Source organism: Electrophorus electricus, chromosome 10, assembly GCF_041902795.1.
Source record: "Electrophorus electricus isolate QZ-2024a chromosome 10, ASM4190279v1, whole genome shotgun sequence".
Lineage (NCBI taxonomy): Eukaryota > Metazoa > Chordata > Actinopteri > Gymnotiformes > Gymnotidae > Electrophorus > Electrophorus electricus.
The window spans coordinates 18,242,754-18,268,369 of NC_137506.1; the positions used below are offsets into that span (position 1 = coordinate 18,242,754).

General features: G+C 43.1%; 1 protein-coding gene across 2 annotated transcripts in view; it reads left to right on the plus strand.

Annotated features, from left to right (window-relative positions):
- LOC113572154 (AT-rich interactive domain-containing protein 1B) overlaps window positions 1-25,484 on the plus strand; it is a 136,897-nt gene extending 111,413 nt beyond the window's left edge. For both annotated transcript variants that reach the window (XM_027001480.3, XM_027001481.3), the window contains 14 exons: window positions 4,011-4,326; window positions 9,431-9,543; window positions 10,747-10,850; window positions 13,407-13,547; window positions 13,765-13,974; window positions 14,112-14,316; window positions 16,794-16,929; window positions 17,495-17,661; window positions 17,972-18,119; window positions 20,936-21,055; window positions 21,197-21,272; window positions 21,434-22,190; window positions 22,360-22,490; window positions 22,574-25,484. In XM_027001480.3, the coding sequence (XP_026857281.2) occupies window positions 4,011-4,326; window positions 9,431-9,543; window positions 10,747-10,850; window positions 13,407-13,547; window positions 13,765-13,974; window positions 14,112-14,316; window positions 16,794-16,929; window positions 17,495-17,661; window positions 17,972-18,119; window positions 20,936-21,055; window positions 21,197-21,272; window positions 21,434-22,190; window positions 22,360-22,490; window positions 22,574-24,340 (4,391 nt within the window). In that variant the 3' untranslated portion in view covers window positions 24,341-25,484. The remainder of the gene's footprint in view (window positions 1-4,010; window positions 4,327-9,430; window positions 9,544-10,746; window positions 10,851-13,406; window positions 13,548-13,764; window positions 13,975-14,111; window positions 14,317-16,793; window positions 16,930-17,494; window positions 17,662-17,971; window positions 18,120-20,935; window positions 21,056-21,196; window positions 21,273-21,433; window positions 22,191-22,359; window positions 22,491-22,573) is intronic.
- Window positions 25,485-25,616: the final 132 nt, after the last annotated feature.

Consider the following 25,616-nt stretch of genomic DNA (forward strand, 5'->3'; position numbering starts at 1 on the left):
ACCAGTGTTTTAAGATGTCCAGATCTGTACCATCTTTCATAGGTTACAGTAGAAATTGTGCTTTTCCTTAAAGAATCAGACTTTTCCCTCAAAGATATACTTTATTTCTGTTAATAACTTTATGAGGCATGCCTTGCTCGTGTAGCAATTTGGAAGCAGAAAACTCTATCCTTGCGTGCCTTGAGGGAGGTTTTGGAATGGGAGTGGGCCAAGTATGGAGCCCTGAGGCACTTTGAATCTATGCTTCACCAGAGACTTCCTGCTGAGAGAGCTGCTGAGGTGGCTGGGAGAGAATCTCTGGCCTCAGGCCATGAAGGAAGGAGACTGGCAGAGGCAGCAAGTCAGAGAGAAGGAAAGAAAACTCATGAGTTAGAGGAAAAGAGGATAAGATGTCTTAGCTGTCGAGGAAAAGTATGACTTTTCTCAAAGTGCCTGCTGCAGAGGTCGTGTTCTGTGCTATTTAATGGTTCTTGAGCAACAAGAGCACCATGTGACTTACAAGCATGCGTCCCGTCCGGACAGGGTTCCCTACGGTGATGTAATTTATTGTCAGTTAATTTATTAGTTATTAAAAATCCCCTGTATGTTTAAATTGAAGAATTATAAAAACATTTTTTATATTTTATTTAAATAAAAGACCATTAGAACTTCCAGCCTACTTCATTAGAGTTGTACCAAATGTAAAACATTCTGTAACATTTCAGAAGAAAATCTTCATACACTTCACTGAACTTCACTGAAGAAGGTACACTGAGAATTTCAGTTGATTTGGAGACCAAAGTTTAAGCATTTAAGCACTCATAAATGAATTCCTGAGGTAATTTATGTGTTGAAGTTTTAGTGCTGTTGACTGGAACGAGTGAATGGGGCCTGGGTGAAGAGTGCTGAAGAGGCAGTGTCTCTAATCTGGTCGGTCACAGTCCTCTTCTCCTGCGGGAGAGTGAGGATTAAATACAGCTCAGGAACAGCGTCATTGGAATGTGTGACCATGCCTCGAATTTCCATGTAATTGGTAACGCACCACAGTTTCCTTCTCCCTTCAGCCCGCTATGAATACCACACTTCCCAATAGCGAGTGCCTGGGAAGAAATGGTGGTAGATATCTAAGGGGTTGAGACAGATAAAAAAAAAAAAAACTGTGATTCATTTTTTGCTTGAGAAAACACTAGAATAGCCAATAGCATTGGTTTGACTGCTTTGTGAGGAAATAGAACCATTGATAGAATGAATCCCCAGATCTATTCAGTTATTTGTGACGAGTTCCTCAGTGGCTGTAAAGGACAGAGTCTGAGAATGAGAGGCAGCCCTTATCACCTTTGAAGAGGTGCTATTAGCCAAGCACCAGCAGTTTTGAAAATTAGCCATTTTCTGCAAGGGGAAAAGTAAAGAGGTTGGGGGGGGATTTCACACCAAAACTGACTGCTGCTGTTTAGGAAGCTCAAAGAAATTCAAAGAAAATCCAATAGTCTTTCCTCAACTATAGCTATATATCCATTTACATTTGCAGATCTAAAGTATGAGAAGCAGGGATTTTTAACATATATAAAGCTGTTATGTTTTCTGTGTGTGTTTTTTTGTGGTCTGAGTTCAAAAGAAAGCAAAGCACTTTAAGAATGCATAACACTCTTGTGAAGAAATTATTGGGTACACACTAACTTGTTTATTGAAGAGGTCAGAACTCTGTAGATGTAAAATGAGCAGAGGGAGTTACTCAGCAGTGTGAAGGCAGAGCACAACTTCATGGAGGTGGATGGACCCATTCTAAATTGGGGAAAAAGTGCAGCCAAAACACAGGGTAAGTGATGGCTATGTTAGCCAAGTGAATGTGGAGGCAGCCCTGCAGTTGTGCTGGGCTCTCCGAGCTCCAGGGTCTATGTCCTCACTGTGGCGGTGGATAGATCAGTCTCAATTGTTTTTGGAGTCATGGTCTGACTGTTGTCCCACTCTATTGTTCAGCCTCTCTCAAAATCACCGCGCCCATAAACTTTCGATTTATTTTGGTGGGTGTGGTTATTTTCTGCATTTTGAAGTTCAAAGTGTCACTTCCATTCAACCTATACTACCGTACAAATCTCAAGTGGATTCCCCGCATTGCAGTGTGGAATTGCTTCTCATTGAAACACTTTGTTGACACTGAACTTCCATCTGTTGAGTCGTTTTCACTGTGAGCACTGTGATTCAACTTTTTGTCATTCTGAGCAGGGAAAGCCTTTAGGCCAGACAGGGATTTGATCCCCTTTTCCAGACATATTCTCTGGGGATTAGACCATGAGCCCTAACTAAAGCATCCATAATGCAAGCAGAATAAATACCTCTCTTGCAAAAGAAGCACTGATTTTCCCTATACTTTTTCTAATAGAATTTTTCACCTTAACTCACACATAGAAGGCCTAGCAGTCCTAGGTGAGTATGAGGAGAGTATAGGGCAGTCTACTTAGGCTCCTTGCTCATGAGTTAAATAGAAACAATCAAAGGACACTTGAACCTACAGCCCACTAGGAGTTGTTTTTTTTTTTGTTGTTGTTGTTGTTGTTGTTGTTTTTTAAAAAAACATGTCTGGAACTAAAATCCCCAATTTCTGCAAAAATGTCTTCTGCAGAAGTGATGAGTTGTCACCACTCTAAATCCCAAGACTAAAGGTAAAGATCATTGTAACAGTGCTGTGCAATTCTGTATGCTGTTTAATATTAAAATGTAAAAAATAAAATATTAATATAATATCAAAATTAAACTGCAAATTCAGGTGAGAAATGCAACACCTGCATTGTTTGTTTTGACACCAAAAGAAGGAACACTTGTGTCTCTCTAGTCTATTTTTTATGTATAATCATATAATGAGGTAATTGAACATAAAACATAAAAAAACTAACAATCAAATACAGAACCACCCTTTGCCATCAGTTCTTCTCAGAAAGCTGTTATTAAACAAAAACTGTGCATAATGTAATATTAGGCCATTCTTCAATAAAATAAAAACAAAGAGGAGGAAGTGATGGCCCTGTATCCCGTGGCTGTTATATGACAATGTAAAACCCATCAGACCCAATGACTCACAAGAAGATGGTGCACATCATTATGAATCCACCACCATGTTTAAGACTTAGAAGCAGACATTGTGGATTCAATTCTCTCATTCTTGTTTGCCCAAATGTGAACTACTGTGAATGGTTGCATGGACCATAAGACCATATGGTGTCATTTCCTCTGGGATGCACCCAAAATTGTGGCTTTGATAGTTGGTCTTGGTCAAAGTGTCTGATTGGCCACCTGGCTATAAGCCCTGCTATGAACTTTGCAAACTGTTTTGGTTGCATCCAGTTCACAAATGGGGATGAGTGAATTCTGTAATAAACTCATAAGTGTTTAGCAACTCTCCAATTAAGTGTCTAGCTGTCCATGTTAATTAATTTCAGCTCACAACCACTGTTGCCTCTGACTGAAAGAGTTTGCGTTTGACGCTTTTTGTTGCCATTTTTAAAGACCTTTACACACACACCTTCATCTGCACCTGCAATTCTCATAGCAACAGGCTGGCTTCTTTGGAAATCTATTAGTAACCTAATGTTGCTTTGAAATTTCACACATTAAAAATATGCTTTTCAGACTTCTTTTGAGCCTGCCACATAGTGTTAATTGCCATTCATTTTAATATGACTCACTTGTGTATGTGCCTTTGTGACGCATGAAGAAGCATACTAAACTACTGCAACTCTGGGATGCCTTGAGAGCTTCCTGTCTCCATTAGCTTACTATTTCATTTAAAGCAAGTGTTGAGTAGGGAGTAATATTTTAATTGGTTAAACTGACACATAATGATTTCTTAAGAGATTTTTAAAGTATTTGTTGGCTTCAGGCTAAATATAGCTAATTCTAAAATTATTGTGTCTTACTGATTGTGGCATTTTGTCTTATCTAAAAAAAAAACCAAACAGTAAGGCAGCAGATTTATACATCTAAGCAAGTAGTTATCTATATCATAAATCTTTTTTCCCTCTGCCTGCTCTTCTTAGGTAATTACTCGAGACTGCCTCCCTATGGTGGGGTGGCCAACGCTAACTGCAGTGGTGCTCCAGGGCCTGGCATGAGCAACTGCCTGGGCATGAACGCCAGCAGCCCCATGCATGGCCAGGGACCGGGGCAGCCCGTGCCCCTGGGACGCAGCCCAGGAGCTAACAACCGCCTCTACCCAGCCAGTGGGACCAGCCTGACGCCCTCTTCACCCAGCACACCCCAGAACACTGGGCCAGGAATGGGACCTCCCGTGGGAGGTGTGAATCGCAAAGGCCAAGACGGTGTGACAGCTGCAGGCGGTTCTGCACAGGGGAGGTGAGCTCCCACCTCGGGTTGTGTAGCGTGTCGGTGCAGGGGCTCTGGGCACCACAAGGCACAGCTGTCACAAAGGGAAGTGCCCTGTGCATTCAGTATCAGTTGAAAATCCTAACCTAAAATGACAGCGTTCTGTGTGAGAGTGGTTAATGCATCTTGAAGGAATCTGTTTTTCAGGCTATTTTTATGTTTTCTTGAAATGTACTTGACACTGAGATGTTACAGTTAGATTCCCTCGTACTCATGTTGTGTGAACAGTACACGTTTCCCTTTCGGTAACACTTCAGGGACATATTTTATTTACGTAACGGACTCGGCCGATGCACAGTGTGTACTCCCGCGTGCCCTGACTTATGGCCATTAGCCACGTCAAGGCGTTCCGCTCAGCCTTCTTATTCTGTGTGCATGCTGCTCTGTAGGCTGTGGCAAGTTTGCTTTAGGAAAATGCTCGTTATAGGGTGTGATTTTTTTTTTCATTCATTCCTCTCAGTGTAAAGCCATTCATAACTTGACCAGATAAAGTCATTGTGGTCAGTGTTGTGAACATTCACTGCGTTATTATGATAATGCCTTTTAAGGAATGAAAGGAGACCCATCATCCCCCTAGCGCGGTAATAATGACAAATTAAGTGCTGTCCAAGCATGGTTAACAAGCGCCTTTGTGGAGGGCTTTGGTCGATACATCATAAGCCATTTGACATTTGGAGGAGAGGTTTGTGTTGACACTTTAGTGATTAATGGGCGATATGAGGCTGTGTTGCAGCCTGTGTGTAAATGCTAAGAAAACCATTAAGAAAAGGCATCACTGCCAATAAGAAGTGGCATGACAAGATGCCTTCTGCTGGGCCCAATCAGATTGACTGTCTGTCTCTTCTCTCTGGCTCTCTCAGACATCCCAACACATGCACGGAGGGACTGTATGCCCCAAGCACTGTGCGTACTGCATATCTCATCATCCTCGTCCTGTTATGTGCCTTCTAATGGCAGGCATTGACAGAAGATACCGCTTTATGGCAAATGCGTGAATGTGTTCTGCGAGAAAGTTGAACTCAGTAATCGCTCTACATGGAGGTCATGAGCAAAGTGACTCTCCTTAGTAAATTTGTCATTATGGGAAGCATGACCCTTATTACATATTAGCCATTTACTGTGACTTTTGTTGGTCTTAGCCTTTGCCTGTGTTCTTAAGCCTTTGTTTATGACTGGATAAGGCAATTCTTGGCTGTGTTCTTGTGACTGAATATTCCCATTCTTGCACATGTGATATGGTGATGTACTTGTGCTGATCCAGTGCAGGAAGACTGGGGGAGATTCCATGTATATATCTCCCCTCAATCACAGCTGCTCTGCTAGCATTCCCTTCCCCACTGTTTTTCTTATCTAATATCATTTGATGTGACTTCAGCTTATTCTCAGCTTAGATGATACAAGAGCATGGCTTTGAATGTAAAATGTAATTAAAGCTGCCTGACAGAAGCTGTGAAGGCATGTGAGTGTCTCCGTGTGTGTGTCTCTCTCTTTCTCTCTCTGTGTGTGTGTGTGTGTGTGTGTGTGTGTGTGTGTGTGTGCTTTCCACTCCTGTTGTTATCTCTCCTATTCTTTAGACTTTAAGATCACACAGTGCAGGTATCTGGCTCCATGGCTTGCCTGCCACTGTCCACTGTGTGCAGAACACACACTGGTCCATCCAGCTTTGCTGTCGCCTTATACAAGTGGCCAGGGGTTTATTTGAAGCTCCCATATATTTCTGAAATATTTGCCCATTTGTGTCACTCAGCCACCTCTTTTCACAGTAATAATGGCAACATCCACAGAAAAGGCTCAGTTCTGACCAAGTTCTACCTGTTGTCTTAGTGTTACATAAGCTGTTTTGTCATTTGAAGAGGCACGTTTTTTTCTTTTCATTTTCACTTTAAAAGGCCTGAGCTGGAGACTGACAGCATGTACCATTTCGCTGCATAGAGGGAGCTACTGCACAGATGAAGCCATGAAGCACCTGTGATTGAGTGCATCTTATTGTCTCTCAGTCACTGGGGCAGACTTTTGTGGAAGCGTGACTTTATGTGGTGCTGACTGGTTCCCAAAGCAGCATTTACAGTCGGAAGGTGTCCTCTTCTGAAGTAGGAGCGAAAGACTGGAGGGGGAAGCTGCCATTTCTAAATGAGTTCAGGAGCTATGAGCAACTCATAATTCTCTGGGAGTGACGAAAACAAGCTCTGGGAAGAAATTGAAGAAAGCAATCCTTTAAAGGGAGGTGGGGGGTGAACCAAATCAAAGGAAATGGAAAAAGGGGGGAAAAAAAAAAAAAAAAAAAACAGCTCCGGGGCAAATCCTTGCCAAATAATTCATTTCTGACCTCCTTAGTAAGTAAATTTGCTAAATAAATAAGAGCTGCTTGGATGTCAAGAATCCAATGCGGCCCCCAGCGATGTGGCTTGTAGCCTTGGCAGGAAGAGTTGGCTTTAATAAATGGCGAGAATAAATGGCTTTTTTCTCCTGTTTGATGTGAGGCTTTCTCAAGGATTTAATATGTTAAAAGCTGTCCTTTCATACTGTGTTTTATTTTGGATTTTGTTTTGGTTGAGTCAGGCTCTCGCTGTGCCTGCCGTTGCCTTGAGAGCAGATTGGACCATATATAATTCATAGGCTCCCACCGTTTTCACTGGCCTGGTCTAGTCCTCTCCTCACCCTGCCTGTTCGCCCTCACCTGTAGCAGCTCAGCTCAGAAATGATGTGTCCTGTGCTCCCTCTAGGCAAGTTCCTAATCATAATGAACGTTTCTTAATTTTCACTGGTGACTCTATCCAAACTTGAAAGTGGCTTGTTCGAGCAAAGCTGTAGAGTTCAGAAGATCAAATGGCGTATTTAATCATGAGCAGATGTCCATAATGAAGCTGCTATGGTCTGATGTTACTGCCAACCAGTATTCCAGTGGACCGTCCTGTCTGGAAAATATGCAGGCGTGGATGTTTAGAGGGGGCACTGTCTGTCTGCCTCATTTACATCTATGGCATTTAGCTGACACTTTCATCCGAAGCGACGTGACTAAATACAGTTAGACGAATTGAGGGTTAAGGGCCTTGCTCAGGGGCCCAAGAGTGCCAACTTCGCTTGATCTGGCAACCTTCTGAATACTGATTACTAGTTGAGTACTTTAACCACTGAGCTACCACTGCCTCACAACTCTAAGCGTTCTCCACGTCTGGGACGAAACCTCTGCGCTTCATTTGCTGTGGTAGTCTTCAGGAGGGGTGTGTCACTGAGAGAGGGGCTAAACAGTGTAACAGTGTTCCCTCCGGATTGGGACCTCCGCCTGTACCTCTGCCATTAGGAGGCGCCCTCCCAGCTGGCCTCGCTCTGCCTCCACCGTGACAACAGGGGCTGTTTTTAATGCTGCCGCGGAATCTGCGAGTGAAATGAATGCGCCGCACTGTTCTTGATGGCACCCTGTGCATATATTAAGCATGATTAAACGGCACACTTTCCCTCCATCAAGCGTTTTAATGGCTTTTTTGATGACATGAATTAGTAATAACGGCTGTGCACGCCGCAGTGCGAGCCACACTTGTTTTTGTGTTTTTTTTTGCATTTATTGCATTACCCGCGTGAGAGCTGCAGTTTATGATGTAAACGGATAAAAGGAGATGCAAAGTATTTTGGTGCACTCTGTTGAAATGAGCGAGTGACGAAGGAGGCTTGATCCGAATGGACGGCAGTGCTTCGCCTGCCATCTCCCTCGCACTGAAATCAATCCTGTGAGGAGATTACGTACAGTGTGTGTCGTGTAACACTGCCAGTGACTAATTACATCTGCGAGATGCGATTACAGCAACCTTCAGCACACGGAGCCCACTCATTCTTCACTGTGTGTCAGTTTCACCCATGCCGTTGTCTCTTGGCACAGCCAAGCTACGGTACCTATGACTGACATTAATCCAGCTTGTAGGGCTTTCCATTTTTCTCATTATTTCACTTTCAGAATAATTCAGATTGATTTCAGATCCACCAAATACACGAAGCTTGGTTGGCATTTCATCTTTCATCATGCATCTGACATGGGTTGATATCCTTAGATCCAATTTTGATTTGGATATATTTCACTCAGTTCTACAGAAATTATTTGTAATCACAGTCTTTGGGCATAATTCTCTCCTTCTACTCTCTCTCTCTCTTTCTCTTTCCCTCTAACCCCCAAACCCCCAAAGATAGTTAACCTTTGATTACAGTATTATTGGCAGTGTTTTGTCAATGTTCTTTCATGTGAATGTGTGTGTGTGTGTGTGTGTGTGTGTGTGTGTGTGTGTGTGTGTGTGTGTGTGTGTGTGTGTGTGTGTGTGTGTGTGTGTCTAACACACTGGTTGCTGTGTGTGGTAAAATCCAGAGTGCAGCAGGTTGCTGATAAGCTGTGTGATGTTCCTAAAACCATTTGGAGCGTGGAGAAATCGCAGGATTGATTCCCACCATCACCATGGCAACAAATAACATGATCCTTTCCAGAAGCACACCTTAATTAGTTAAATTATTACTAGGGGGTGGGGGGTGCACGCCTGGAGAAAGCCATTTAATCTGCAGTGAAACTGCACGTTCACCTTGCTTTCAGTGATTTTCTTTTGCATTGCGCTGCAGGTGCAGCCTGTCTGTGACCCAAGGACCAGCCACCGATACTGGCCATAGTTTTGTCTAGGATTTATCCCATGATATTGAAATGTGCATTTATCAATGGTCATGAGCACAGCTAAATGTAAACTGTCCAGAAGCAAAGGCTCAGCCCTCATCAACAGTTACTCGTCAGGGATTCATCATCAGGGAACAATTTCTTGCATCTACCGTGTCTGAATAATGCTAATAATGCTTAGAATAGTTGAAAGTTAGGCTCAGATTGTGAAAACCTTTTTTACAGGTTTTGAAATTTGATAAAGGGCTATAGCAGTGTTAGTATCAATAACAAATAAAAAAAAAATTCATAACAAATAAATAGAAAAGTAGGCCTTGCTGTCTCACTGTTTAATTGTAATACCCATTCACACTCCCTCTCTCTCTCTCTCTCTATTCTTCCCTCCCTCTCACCCTCTCTCTTACCTCTTTCCCTCTCTCTGTCCCTCAGGCAGGGGGGGGGTTCTGGAATGATGGGCCCCAGCTCCACATACAGCCAGCCAGCGGGTAATGCCACAGGGATGATGTCACCCCGGGGCTCCACCTCCAGCACTTCTCCCTCAGGTACTGCTGACTCCTGCCAAGAAGGCATGGCAGAAGGCATCGCTTCTAAAGCCGCTGCGTCTGCACATACTTGCTCTCACCAATCATGCCATCCTTGATTTCAGGCTAAAATAGTGTGTTTAGCTGGTGTAGCGGTTGGCTGTTACTAAGACAAAGCTTTACTCTTATTAATAGAATATATGGCACACCATCAAGCAAATACTTTTTTTAGAATATGTTTTTAGCATTTCTCAGTCATTTATCGGTTGCTGCGTCAATAATACATTACACAATAGACAATTAATAGAAAAGGAGAGAGTATAACATTGTTTCTTCTAGAAAGCTATCATTTAAATTTCTCTGTTGAGTACTGTTGACAGGAGAACCTCAGAATGAGCCAATTCTCCTTGTTTCTGAGAATCCTCTCTGGCTCACTATAAGAGAGACATTGTGAGCGTCGTAACTTTGCTCCTGCTTATTAAGTTTGCGCTGTTGAAAGCAGATGAAAGCACTCTGGCCCTGCAGTAACCCTTCACCTTGCTACATTGTCAGCAACGCACCTCCAAGGAGGTGATGGCGTAATAGAAAATATTTCCGTGCAGACTCGCGAAACAGGAGATCAGGGTGTCTGCATGACATTTGGAAGACATCAATTGAATTAGAGCGCTACGGTTCTTAAAAACTCATTTCTGCTGCCTCCGGGGTTGTGAGGGGAAAAAAAGAAAGAAAAAAGAAATTAGTTTCACATTGTGCAGCGTTCTGAATGTTGGGTAGAGGAAAGCAATGGACCTTGGGCGCTGTGCAGGCATTCACAAGTTCTACTTTCTCGCAGACCTTTGGTCGCCGTGTTTTTTCTTGTCGTTTGTTGACTAACTGATTAACAGACAGCTGCCATGCATATGCAGTTTCGCGTAGTGCCACGTGTGTAGTCATAGTGTCAGACAGGCACATAGGCCGTGGCTGAACTGGGCGTTACGTGCTGGTGGAGAGACTGGGCAAAACACACCTGCACTCACACACTCCACCTCTAGCAACGAGTTACAAGACACCAGGGTGTCTCTGACGGTCACGTCTGTGTTATGAAATGAAATTTGTAAATTCGATTTTTATTTAAACAGCAAGTATAATCCTGGTCTTGCCACAGTGCGTATTCTTATGCATATGCATATGTTGAGATATATGAAACTTGGCATGATGTTTGAATGGTTGAGGTCTTCCCCACAGGGGCCATGGGTGAGAGTGGAGAGATCCTATCAGCTGCTGACTCCAAGCAGAAAGTCAGCAGTAAAGAGGAGGGGATCCCTTCTGCTGAACCCCCCAAACCCAAGGTATGAACTGTCATCTGCGATTCTCCACCACATCTGTGATTCTCGTCTTATTACTTTCTGCTGTTTACTTTCATTTGTCATATGCTGACTGAGTTTACTAGGAGAGGCATTTTCACTAATTGACTGGCTGAATGACTGAGTTCTATTGTAGAAGCCTGCATGCCTGACGGGTCTTAGCACAGTGGCGCAGTATCTGTCTCATAACTATCTATCTAGCTATGTAAATTAGTGGCAGACATGAGCTGGGTAAGTGAAGACCACAGTAAACACTAGGTGGTGTTTGTTGATTGTTGTCTTTCCATTGATCATATATATCATGTAATTACGTAAGTAGTTATATGGGTGAACAACGCCAAGAATAATAATTTTTTTTTACTGATATTAGCAAGTGGCCATCAAGTGGCTTTGTTGGCGATTCTTACTTTCTAGCTAGGATGAGGATTACTGCTTTGCCCAATATGGAAAAAAAACGATCTTTCCTCCTCAGGATTTTCAAACACGAGCCGCTATTAGCGAAATAGTGTCCATGACGTCAGTAGAGCGGGGCACAGTAGTGGGGAGCAGCATGGTTTTTACACTGCCGACCCCTAATTCTACCACCCGACCTCTAATTCCAATGCCCGACCCCTAATTCCACTGCCCAACTCCTAATTCCACAAGGGCAGGTTTGGGAGATGGGTGGGATTAGGAGCCATTAAGATAAATAATCCAGGTTATTTACACTGTAGCTCCCAGTCATGTGTAACCAATTTATACATACATTTTCAGCTAAAATAATCTGGCAAATAAGTGAACTAATAACTACATAACATCAAGAACTCTACCTTGAGTCAAAACCGTAGGGAAAGGTAATATGGAAAAGGTAATAACAGTTTATAAAGGAATGGAGTAATGTGAAATGAATTAAATGTAAACAAGAAATGGCCTCACACAAATTTGTTCAAAGCTCGAAAGAAGGAATAAGAGACTTTGAAGAATTATTATGGTATAGAATTATTATGATATTATGGTAAAACCAAGTGACTAATGAAACTTTGAAAAAGTAATGGCAATTAGAAAGTGGTGTACACATATTTGACAGAGTGGTTTATTACACATTAGATATATTGGCAGAGTGGTTTGTTACTTTATGTCAAGTAACCTGGATCATTTCTACAGCATGGATCTCATTACAATTTTGATCCTGATTACGGTTTTATATAGAAATATGGGACAAGTAACATCCCTTAGAGGAGACACAGCCATTTTATTTTTTAATATTGGAAAGCCCCATATCATGAGGACAAGCAATGCTAGCTGTGTGATATAAACATATAAAATATCAATGACTCCTTGGCAGTCACAATGCTGTGAGAGAATACTTATGGTATAATCCTATTTTATCATAGGTATGGTTATGTTCTTTTTATGTAAGTGAGTACCTCCCTATTGCTGAAATGCACGTAAACAGGAGGTCCAATGGTCTTTAACATGTATTATTGTTTGTGGGTAACAAATACATAGTAATTTGTGGAGTGGAGTAATTTTTTGTCACTCTGCACCTCAGATAGCTTGTTAGATAGCAGGCCCCTAGAGGAGAGGGATTTTCTCAGCAGTCGGACGCAGAAACCCACTCGGTTTTTTATCTCTTCCTTCGGAGATTTCCAAGCATTTCAGATGCTGGACTCGTGACACGTGAAAAAAATGCTGTGAACGGTTTAACTAGGATTCTAAGTTGTCAACCTGTTTGTCTTGTTTTTAACCAAGTATTCTAGTGGAGATGAAGGGATTTTAATTATTTATAGAACAATCAGCCATAATAATAGTGTTTGTTTTATTGCCTCTACAGCCCACGTGTGCTGCTGAATATTATTGGCTATAGGAATAAAATGCATTTTGAGGGGGCTTCCTCATTCCTCTTTGGCGTTACCTTGTGCGTGCATACACACACATACATATATACACACACAACATATCTGTCAGCTCCGTATTCTCTTTGCTCTTTGACTTTGATCGTCTTTTGTTTTTTCCATTCATTTTATTCAAGAACCTTTCCCTCATTCCTGATAACAGTGGTTTGTGTTGAATTATTTAGGCTGCCAAAAGTGCCTGAAAGACCCCTGGAGTGAAGAGATGGTATGTCTGAAAGAACACGTCCTGGCCATGCTGTTAGAAATTTGGTACAGGGGAGGAAAAAAAAAAAAAGAAAAAAAAAAGAAATGTAGAAAATGGAAGCTTGAGCTTTCGCTGACTTTTGCAGTCTGTCACTGGGAGCGGTTCTGCACTGTCCTGGAGCTGTCACCACCTGCAGTCTCACATCTGTACCTCCTTCCATATCATTCATTTTTCACTACATATTTCCTTCCATCATTATCAGTACTTTCTCTCCCGAGGTCTCACCTACATGCACGCACGCACGCACGCACGCGCGCGCGCGAGTAGTTGGAGATCGTCAAGGTGCAGGTGTCTCCGTGTATGCCGTGTCAAAGGTGTCTTTGAGTCCCCTCCATCCTGCATGAGGTGAGAAGTGAAGAAAGCCCTGGTGAAGTTCCACTGCTCCTTTTCTCACTTTCGCAGGATGGCTACAGCTCGCAGTGTGTGTCGCAGCCCCCTACCCCCTCCCCTCTGTCCCCGAGCCCAGCCAGCCTCTCCTCTTTCCACGGGGATGACAGTGACAGCATCAGCAGTCCCGCTTGGCCCAAGACTCCCTCTAGTCCGGTAAGCATCTTTCACCAGGGCTCTACTGTAATCCCACCAAAACTGGGTTTGATTTTTAAGGCCTACAGAGGAATGGAAAAAACAATACTGATTTTAATAGGAGGGTGGATGTCTTCACTTTAATATCTGTATCGTCTGTTGTGGTCTTTCTTGTGGTGGTGTAGCAAATAATCCTAGGTTTTTGTCCTCTGCCCCATCCCACAATTCGCCCTGTCAGAAGTCTAGCTCTGCCACCATGACCAATGAGAAGGTCTCGAGGCTGTATGACATGGGAGTGGAGTCAGAGAGGAAGAGCTGGGTGGACCGCTATATATCTTTCATGGAAGAGCGGGGCACACCTGTTCCTCACCTCCCAGCCGTGGGCAAGAAGCCCCTCGACCTCTGCAAGCTGTACATGGCTGTTAAGGAGATGGGAGGCCTGGCCATGGTAAGGCTTTATGGTGCCATCATTCTGCCTTGTTATCATCCTGCTCCTTTGTTTTGAGTGTTAGCTTGTTCCAAAATGTCCTGGGACGTGGGATGCCCTTCAGGGTGTCACGGCTCTCCCTCTCATCTCCGTGACAGGTGAATAAGAATAAGAAATGGCGTGAGCTCTCTTCCACACTCAGTGTGGGCACCTCCAGCAGCTCCGCCAGCTCTCTGAAGAAGCAGTACATCCAGTACCTGTTTGCCTACGAGTGCAAGGTGGAGAGAGGAGAGGAGCCTCCTCCTGACTCCTGTCCCACCGGAGACAGCAAGAAGCAAGCCAAGATCCAGCCACCATCTCCGGGTGAGTATCTACAGGGCTCGCTGATAATCAGTGTCATGGTATGAAGCTTGTTCCTCGCTTTGTTAGTGTCTATGAGTCAAGTTCAGGCCTCTCGCTATGGTTTACAGCTCGTTTTTAAAAAGCTTTAACCTTGAGTGTATCATGTATACTTCTTTCAGTAATGCAAAGATAACAAAGGTCATTGAGATTCAGGCCTTGGCTTGCTTTATTGTGTGTTAGCAGTAAATCTGTGCTGATTCAGCACTTTTGCTCCATCTAATACTGAGCCTTTTACAGGAGCAGGATAGGGCAGCTCTTGAACTTTCATACTGGATCAGGACTCCTTTTGGTTCACTGAACAGGGAAATAGGATATGCAGGTTTAATCTGAGAGGTCGTGTTCTTAGCTAGTGCATAGGTGTACCCTTTGGTCTCGTCAGCCTGCCGTTCTAGTGCTGTGACATTTCTACTTGTGCTTTCACGAGGTGCCTCACAGCCTGTGGCTATGTGCAGCTGACAGGTGATGATGTCACAGTTAAGGTTGCCTAGCAGACGGGGGTGGCTGAGTGTGTAGGGGGGCAGGAGAAGGGGGTGTGATGGGATTCCCCAAAGGAAGATTAATGGGGATGCATTCTGGGGTATAAACAAGCATGACCTCCAGTCAACCCCAATTCACCAGACAAACATCAAAGCCCCCTTTCCACTCCCAGTCTTTTCTCAGTCATCATCATCATCATCATCAAAATGATCGTCATAATCATATACCCCACAGTCCCTACCCCCAACCCTCTGGAGAGGATCTAAAGAGCACTGTAGTTCAGCTGGGGCCATTGTTCTCTTCTTACATCATGGTTTGGAGTGAGGCGGCATAGACATTCCTGCATTCTTAACCTTGTGTAACCCCATCTATTGTTTACGTTTGGAGAGTTCCACGTGTAGCCGCGGGCAACGGAGCAGAGTGTGCTATAAAGAGAGGAATTCCTGATCTTGCTTCTTTTGTCCAAGGACATATAAGTGTGCTTTGAGGGGTTTTTTTTCTTGCCCTGGTGCCTTACCAGCTTCTAATGAATAGTCCCACTGTGATTATATAGTTATTCAAAACTGAAATTATTATTTTTAACTATTAATTAATTCTTTTTGTTCTACATTAGAAGTTTGAAACACAAATGATTTGTATGTGCTGTTCAGGTGCTGCTTGTGTTTTTTATTATTGATATAGGCTGTATCATCTTAATAGAATCTTATCCATTCAAGGTATATTGATGAGTAATTTGTACTTTGTACAATACACAAGTGCTTTAGTTCTAACAATATTGAACTTCATTGAGTATACCATTCATAACAACTGGGAAATTACTATGAAGTGTAAACTCCCGTTAGTGCTTATTTGTGTTTGTTTTTATTTTAAAGTGTAGACAAAATGTCACTCATATGAGTGCATCCTTGATCTTCACCCAGAGGACTTTGTCTCGTAGGAAATGTACTTCCAACACTTGGATGTGGCGTTACATTTTTACACACCTGTCTAAAGCAGAGGCAGCTTTGTTTCTCTCTACTGACTGCACCCCCTTGCAACTCTTCACTGAGTTTACCACACCAAAATTGCGAGAGGAGAGGTAAAAAAGAAACCTTCGCGAAGCTGCCAACCGGCAGAACAGGCTGCGTTTCTCACACCCTGGCAGGCTATTCCCGCAGGGAAGCCTCTCTGCTGTCCTCTTTTCCCTCACTCCTTACTTCTCTCTGTTCTTTGCTCTCTCTCGCTCCAAAACAGTCCTCACGTGCCCCTCTCCTCAGCTACCGTCGATGTGTAGGACGAGCCTGCACCTCGGCAACGTGCTGCGTACCTCCCATCGCCACTCCCAGTCCCTCAAGCCTGGGTTGCTTTCAAACAGTCTCTCCCACAAGCTTCTTTGACCATTTCTGGTCTTTATAATATCAAATATTTTCTATAATATCTATACAGGATGTGCTACCATAACATCTTTCTTCTTATTTTTATATTATTATTATTATTATTAGTAGTAGTAGTAGTAGTAGTAGTAGTAGTAGTAAGAGTAGCAATAGCAACAGTAGTAGTAACAGTAGTATTAGTAATAATAACAGTAGTAGAAGTACCGTTATTATTAGTAGTAGTAGTAGTTGTAATAGTAACAGTAGTAGCAGTAGTAAGGTAGTAATAATAATACTGTGTCTTGTTGCACTGTAGTGTGAAACACGATATACAAGATACCTTATGCATTAGTTTTTTTGTCATCCTGTCAAAAGATCTGCCTTTAAAGGCTTTTTTTTTAACCATCTTTCAAATTATTATTTTTTTTAACCCTTCTGATCTGACCTTGAACATTTCTTGTTTTTCTGCACAAAGCGGTCCTGTCTGCCACCTTGTGTTGCTCTTTCTCACTCCAGATCTGAACAATGTAGGATCTTAACCACATTTTCCCTTTTTTCCCCCCCCTCTGCCTCCTGTCTTCTGTCTTCCACTTCTCCCTCCCATCTTAGCCAACTCAGGCTCTCTGCAGGGCCCCCAGACCCCCCAATCTACAGGCAGCAGTTCCCTGCCCGATATGCCCAACGAGGTCAAACCCCCCACCCCATCCACCACACCTCTGGGACAAACCAGCACGGCGAGCAACAGGTGACTACCTGGCCCATATACAGCCCCTCTTACCTTCTGTCATCTCCGCTCCGCTGTGCTCCTTACTGCCTGTTTATTCAAGAGAATATGAATAAAAAGGACTTACAATGAGATCTTGTATGCTACGCTAGCTTCTGCGTCTTCCTCAGTTCTGGTTGTTATTTGTGTTTTCAATATCATCTGGCTCAGTTCCACTTGTTTAATCCATTTGTTTGCACTTGGGTGAGCATCTATTAACATTAATTTATTTTCTCTAAGATGTCACAGTTGCTTAACAAATAAATGTTACTAATGAATAAACTAGCATTTATGTTATATAAGAATACAGAGGGATGTGCATGCAGATCAAACACATGGTTTGAAACATAGTACAAATACATAGAATTCATCAGGCATGCTGCAGTGCATGTATGTCGATAGATGCAATATTTTTAAGTTTTGTCTTTGAATGCTGTATAAATATATTTATCTTTGTAGAACTGCACTGTGTGTTTACACTTGCGTGATTTATATTTGAATTTATATTTGAATATACATAATGAATCTGTTTGCCCTTGATTAACAGGAATAGTTCTATAAGTATTCAGGACCCCTTTTCAGAAGTGAGTGATCCTGCCTTCCAAAAAAGAAACATATTGAGCTCTGGAGGCCCTTATCAGTCAGGCATGAACATGGATCCCATGATACGGATGCAGTTTGAAAATAAGGACCATTTTGCTGGAATGAGGAAGGGTTGGTGATTTGTTTTGGTTAACTTCATTCCCTCCAACTTTTCTCTTCAAAACCCTTTAATGTTCTGTCTAGGTGTCACTATTTTTGTTCATCCTTTACTTTTTTAGTAACATCTTTCTCGATGTGTGACATTCAGTTGTCCATTTGTTCTTATTTTAAGTTCTAATTTCAGTTCTTGGATTGTCCTGTGATTTCATCTTCTCCTCCACTTGTTTGTTTCATGTCTTTTATCCAGTGTGAGTGATTATATTCAGGAGGCTGCTGCCACCTACTGGACAACAATAACTCAGTCAACCGTCTCAATCCTCAGCTGCAGGTGGAGAGCCGTGCATGCCAGGTCAGATGCCCCCTACTGGAGTGCAGGATATTTATGGCAGAAATGTTTCTGGCGGACCCATGACTGGCATGGGCATGGGCCAGCGCGCACAGTACCCTTACGGGCCTGGATATGACCGGAGGTGAGAGGCTTATCCATAGATACAGTGCCTGTTTAACCCTCTTATGGGTCATCAGATTTTTGTGGTTTACAAATGATACATTGGTAATTTGCACTGTAATGTTTTAAAAACTGACCCTCAAAGTGAATTAATTTAAAGTGATATTGGTTTTGTGTAAAAATACAGTTGTGTGAAAAAGTGTTTGCCACCTTCCTGATATGCAAAAAAAAAAGAACACAAGAAAACACAAAATGCAGTTTTTAAATGGAGGTTTTTATTATTAAAAGAGGGGGGGGTGGGGGGATCCAAACCTACATGGCCCTGTGTGAAAAAGTGATTACCCCCAAAACCTAATAACTGATTGGGCCACCCTTAGCAGCAACAACTGCAACAACTGCAAGCATTTGCAATAACTGGCAATGAGTCTTTTACAGCGCTGTGGAGGAATTTTGGCCCACTCATCTTTGCAGAATTGTTGTAATTCAGCCACAGTGGAGGGTTTTCGAGCATGAACCAGGTCAGGACTTTGACTAGGCCACTCCAAAGTCTTCATTTTGTTTTTCTTAAGCCATTCAGAGGTGGACTTGCTGGTGTGTTTTGGATCATTGTCCTGCTGCAGAACACAAGTGCGCCTCCGCTTGAGGTCACGAACAGATGGCCGGACATTCTCCTTCAGGATTTTTTGGTAAACAGCAGAATTCATGGTTCCATTTACCACAGCAACTCTTCCAGGTCCTGAAGCAGCAAAACAGCCCCAGACCATCACGCTACCACCACCACCATATTTTACTGTTGGTATGATGTTCCTTTTCTGAAATGCTGTGTTACTTTTACGCCAGATGTAATGGTGTAAATATACACCTTCCAAAAAGTTCAACTTTTGTCTCATCAGTCAACAGAGTCCACAGAGATGTTTTCTTGCAAAACGAGCCTTCATGTTCTTTTTGCTCAGCAGTGGTGTTCATCTTGGAACTCTGCCATGCAGGCCATTTTTGCCCAGTCTCTTTCTTATGGTGAAGTCATGGACACTGACCTTAACTGAGGCATGTGAGGCCTGCAGTTCTTTGGATGTTGTTGCGGGCCCTTTTGCGACCTCTTTGATGAGTCGTCGCTACGCTCTTGAGGCAATTTTGGTGGCCGGCCACTCCTGGGAAGGTTCACCACTGTTCTTTGTTTTCACCATTTGTGGATAATGGCTCTCACTGTGGTTCGCTGGAGTCCCAAAGCTTTAGAAATGGCTTTATAACCTTTTCCAGACTGATAGATCTCAATTACTTTGTATCTCATTTGTTCCTGAATTTCTTTGGATCGCAGCATGCCATCCAGCTTTTGAGGATATTTTGGTCTACTTCACTTTGCCAGGCATGTCCTATTAAAGTGACTTCTTGATTGAGAACAGGTGTTGCAGTAATCAGGCCTGGGTGTGGCTAGAAAAATTGAACTCAGCTTTCCAAAGATGTGATAAACCACAGTTAATTAATGTTTTTTTGGGGGGGGGGCAATCACTTTTTCACACAGGGCCCTGTAGGTTTGGATTTTTTTTCCCTTAATAATAAAAACCTTAATTTAAAAACTGCGTTTTGCGTTTACTTGTGTTATCTTTGTCTAATATTTAAATTTGTTTGATGATCTGAAACATTTAAGTGTGACAAACATGCAAAAAAAAAAGATATCAGGAAACACTTTTTCACACCACTGTATATTCTATGACAAAAATTACTAGACCTGTGCTGTGGAAGGTCCAAGTTTCCACAGATGAAATATATTTCCCTAACAAGGACAGAATTGGCTTAGAATTGCCCTCTACCTGTGAATCATTAAAAAGGTTTAGTGTTCCTGGATAAAATACCTCCTTAATTCAATTTCCATTGGGCAAACTGTAAATCTGATGGAAAGCTTTGAAAATGAAGCCCAAAGAGTAAATCATGTTATACACATGCACAAGATGTAAAAGGCTACAAAAACATCCAAGTGTTGGTTCAATTGTGATGCAATGGAAGCTGCATCATACCACCCAGGCTCTAACTAGACAAGGCCTTCTCTCCAGTCAACTGTATCAAAAGTGCTGGATACTGGCCTGTATGGGACAATGGCTAGAAACAAGCCATTACTGAAGAAAAAACACGTCCATACCTGCCTGGAGTTTGACAGAACATATAAGAATGATACAAATAAAATATAGTATAGGGGTTTGAGATGAGACAGGGATTTCAGTTAAAATTCCAAAAAGCTATGATAACACTGCCCATACCTCAATGAACTCCTTTCTAACTAAGTATTGAGGTGGCAGCCTCATGTTGTGGGAATGCTTTTCTTCAAAGGGAACTGAGTATCTGGTTAAAATTGAAGGACAGAAGGATGGTGCAAAATATGGAGAGGTACCACAAGACAGTCTTCTTCGGCACAAGGCCAAAGCAACACAGGTTTAACAAAAATGTTGAATGGTCTGCAATGGCCTAGTCCCGATCTCAACCCGGTCTACGGTACTGTTTGAAAATTGTGATGCACAAGCAACATCCAAATACCCTGACCGAACTGGAGCAAATCTGCTAGGAAAGATGGGTGAAAGAGTCTCCAAAACAGCGTGCAAAGCCGGTAGAAATCTACCCCAAATTTAAAGTTGGTATTGAAGCAAAAGGTGGTTCTACCATGAGCTGAATACAAGCAGCAAGGCACTGTACAAACAAAGCAGTACATTAAGTTAATGAAGTTCTGTTTCATCTTCTATGTATTTTTTGCAGTTTTTACCTACTTCTTCATTTAATTAAACCATATTTGGTACCAAGTTAAACCATATGTTTAAGCTTACATGATTTTGTTTGTATCTTATCTATCAGGTCAGACCACTTAATGGGGATGGAAGGGAACATGGGTCCCCCTGTGAATCAAGGAAACATGGGCCATGCCAACAATGATGGTAGCATGTATTCTCCTAACAGATACCCTAATCAACAAAGGTACATTTTTAACTTCACATGTAATTATAGAGCTAGACCAATATTTTACTACTAAATGCTTTCACAGAGATGGCCTAAATACTGTATAACTGCAAGCTACACATCAGCACGCTGATCTCTTTCATCTGTTTTCTCGAGCAGACACGATAACTATGGACAACAGTACCCAGCTATGCCATATGGTGTCCACCCATCCGGGATGTACCCTCAACAACAGGTGAACCTGTCTTTACAGGTTGTGTTCAACTTACAGGGTCTATAAGAAATGGAAAATGCAGTTATATAGCTAGTAAACTATACTATTGATTGGACCACTATAATAGTATTTTTTTAAAAGACCATTTCTCCCATAAACTGAAGTTTTAAACATTCTCATAGGGCTACAAGCGACCACTTGATGGGATGTATAGCCCTCCTGCTAAGAGACACGAGGGGGAGGTCTATGGCATGCAGTATGGAGGGCCACAGCCAGACATGTATGGCCAGTATGGGGGTAATTACTCAGACCGCCGGCCCATGCAGGCCCAGTTCCCCTATCCATACGGACGGGACAGGCTGCAGAATGCCAGCCAGGGAGCTCAGCAGCATCCTGTGCAGCACGGCATGGTGGCTGGCGGGCATTCGGCATCGACAGGTGACGCGCCAGCACACAACATGTGGCCCTCAAGGACAGACATGCCCTATCCCTACCCAAGCAGACACGGCATGTCGAGCCAAGGTGCTCCTTATTCAGGTATGGGACGTGGCGATGAGATGGATGGAGCCAGGGTGGACAGCCAGTGGCTTGGGCATCAGCGCCAGTCACCCTACATACCCGGCCACTCCAGCGCCATGCCCCCTATGGGATCACGACAGCCTCCATCCGCCTACCAGGCCTCTAACCACATCTCTCGTGACCCAAGCCCTGGCTCTTTCCAGCGCTCCATGGAAGCACACATGTCACCCAATAAGGCTGTATTTATGCAGTCTGTGAAGATACACAAGCCAGGCATGCCCATGCCAGGTGGGGCAGGTAGTGGACTCCCAGGCCAGCTGCCACCCAATCTGAGGAGAGACTTCAACTGTCCACTGGGGTCTGTAGAGGGGACCCAGCCCCACCTAAAACCTCGGCGCAAGCTGACCTCAAAAGACACTGGTAAGGAACTACACTATGATACAACGGTAATGTAAAGGTGTTGATAAAACACAGAATGTAGATTTTGTCTCGAACTCATTTATTTAGATGGTATGATGAAAGACTGATCATTGTAAGCACTAACTACATCCATACATCTCTGGTTTAACTGGTATGATGTTCTCTAAAGGAACCCCAGAGGCATGGAGAGTGATGATGTCACTCAAGTCTGGTCTTCTGGCAGAGAGTGCATGGGCTCTGGATACCATTAACATCCTTCTGTATGATGACAGCACTGTAGCATCCTTCAACCTGTCTCAGGTATTAATATTTTGCTATATCTTTTAAAAATCCAATTAGGTTGTTTGGCTTGCAAAAATATATATTTTGTCTTTTTTATCTAGTTGCCTGGATTCCTTGAGCTCATTGTTGAACATTTAAGAAGATGCTTGATCGAAATTTTCGGGATCCTGGAGGAATATGAGGTGGGCACCCTTGGCCAAAAGACTCTGCTGGGGCCAGTTCAAGACCAGAAAGAAGAGGGCTTACCAGTGTCAGAGAGCTCTTGTGAGCCAGAGTCCAGCCAGGAAGCTAGACATGAAAATTCCACTGAAGAACCATCTGTCCCTGCTGAGAGAGATCCAGAGACAAATATGGAGAATGACCAAAAGAAGCAGATACTGAAAAACGAGAAAGACGCAAAGGATGTACAGGGAGTTATAAAGGAATTGGAGGATATTAAGGAGCCTCTTGAAGGCCATTTATCCTTAGAGCCTGAACCCAGACCCAAACAGGCTAGCAAGTATGACAAGCTTCCTGTGAAGATTGTGCCCAAAGATGACTTCATTGAAGATATTTGTGATGAGCTTGGCCAAGTGCAGGAGTTCACTAGTGGACTACTTCATTGGAGAGCAGGTGGGGGAGACTCCACCAGCCACATCCAGACCCACTTCGATGCTTGTGGGGAGCATGCCACTACAAATGCACAGGGTAAGCAACACAGCAGTACTTTAAAATCAGATGGGGCAGATAACAGTCAAGTCGCGACCATAGATGATGTGCTGTGCCTCAGAGCAAGAGCTCTTTCTGAGGATGAGAGCCCTTCGACCTCCTCAAGTGATGCATCGTATTCAGTTTGCCTCCACAAGAACCGCAAGGGGATCACTTTGCTGGAAGAGGAGCCGTGGTGTCCGGATGAGACACCCCTCTCCACGGTGGCCAGCTGGCAGGACTCTCTGGCCAAGCGATGTGTGTGCATCTCCAACATCGTACGCAGCCTCTCCTTCATCCCCGGGAACGACAAGGAGATGTCGAGGCACGCGGGCCTGGTGCTTATCCTCGGCCGACTGCTGCTTCTGCACCATGAGCACCCTGAGAGGAAGAGGAGCGTGCCCACTTACGAAAGAGACGAGCTCCCCAAGGAGGAAGAGGGACTGGCCTCTGGCAGGGATGAGTGGTGGTGGGACTGTCTGACAGTGCTGAGAGAGAACACCATGGTAACTCTGGCCAACATAGCTGGACAGCTGGACCTGTCAGTGTACCCGGAGAGCATCTGCCTCCCCGTCCTCGATGGCCTGATCCACTGGATGGTGTGCCCTTCAGCAGAGGCCCACGACCCCTTTCTTTCGGTCGGGCCACATTCGCCGCTTAGCCCCTGGAGGCTGGTGCTAGAGAGCTTGTGCAAGCTCAGCGTTCAGGATGGCAATGTTGACCTGATCCTGGCCACACCTCCACTGGGTCGCCAGGAAAAGCTATTTGGCGTGTTGGTGAGGCAGGTGGGGGAGCGCAAGCAACAAGCTTACCGCGAGATGGCAGTAGCTGTTCTGACCAACCTGACCAGGGGGGACTGCTCCGCGGCTCGGGGCATCGCTGTACAGAGAAGCAGCATTGGCAACCTTATAGGTTTCCTAGAGGATGGCATTACCATGACTCAGTACCACCAAAACCCGCACAGTCTGCTCCACATGGGGCATCCTCCCATGGACCAGCCCAGTGTGAACATGATGTGTCGAGCTGCCAAAGCACTGCTCGAACTGGCCAAGGTGGAGGAGAACAAGCCTGAGTTTGTGCTATACGAAAGCAGGCTACTGGACATTGCCATATCCACTGTGCTTAATACAAGTGTGGTGGCCATTGTCTGTGAAGTTCTCTTTCAGCTGGGCAAGTCATGACAGACGGGGAAATGACTTTAGAACCGTACAACACAAATCACATGGATGAGGCACTTTTATATTTATATTCAAACAGACAAAAAAAAATTGTTGGTTTATATATACATATATGAAATAAATCTTTATGTATAGCTTATGTGCCCATGTACCACTTTCATTTTGGAATTTTAGAAAATGATTTTAATACAGATATTTAATATTGCTGTTTGAATGTTTGTCTTGTTTATTTTGTTTTCATTTTAGTAACCAAAGGCAATATCTGACTTTTGGTTCATCAGATTTAAGATGATGTTTTTTTCTCTTCACTTTATAAACTTTTGGAATTTTCTAAATGTATATTATCAGTATCTGTGGATTTGGTTTCAAAAGCAGAATTATTTAAGATTTGAGAATATTGTAGATAGACCTTCGTTTGGCATTTGTTGAGATGAAAGGAACTTGCTTTTCTCATTTTGTTATATCCATCTTTAAAAAATGAACTGTGCAATATTATGGTGCAAATTGTCCATTGGAGGCAAGAAAGGTGTGATTTTTTTCTGTATTTAACATGCAAATTATGTGTTTTGCCAGGGGTTGGCAGTATTGTATCAGTTGAAAAATATATATATACTCTTGAACTGAAAATGTTTATTTTCCTCCTTGATGTCATACTCATTGCTATCATCACCAATGGAAGTATGGATTTAGCACTTACTTTACACTTATTTCCCTTTTCCCCAGGTACTGCTGTGTATAGATACTGTTGTACATTGTTTTTTGTTTTTTGTTCATTTCATTTTTCAGATGTGGTAACTACACAGTGATTGTAGTTTGTAAAGACAAAATTACTGTTCTTGTTGTTACATCTATGATAAATATTGGTATGAATATTTTGTTAAAGGGGTCAGATTTTTGAGCGGGGTAGTGGATATGTTCTGTCTGTATAAAATTTCTGTATGCTCTGTATAGTAACTGACCACTGATCGGGCTTTGGTCATCATGTGTTGAAGTGCTACGGTCAGCATATTACTTGTCAAGATTACCTGGAAATGGACATCTAACACAAAATGCTTTTTTTTAAAAAAAAATAATAATCTTCTGGGATCCAAATGAGCATATTTGTTATCCAAGATCATGTAGTTCAAAATAAATGATGTTGAGCAAAATCTTTAAAAAAGGAATTAATGGTAGTAAATATGGCTTTCTGACTAATATGCCATATGTAGATTTGTCTCTGCAAGTACAAAGATGTAAACATTCCTTGATGCAGGCACACAGATGCAGTTGGGGGTGAGGA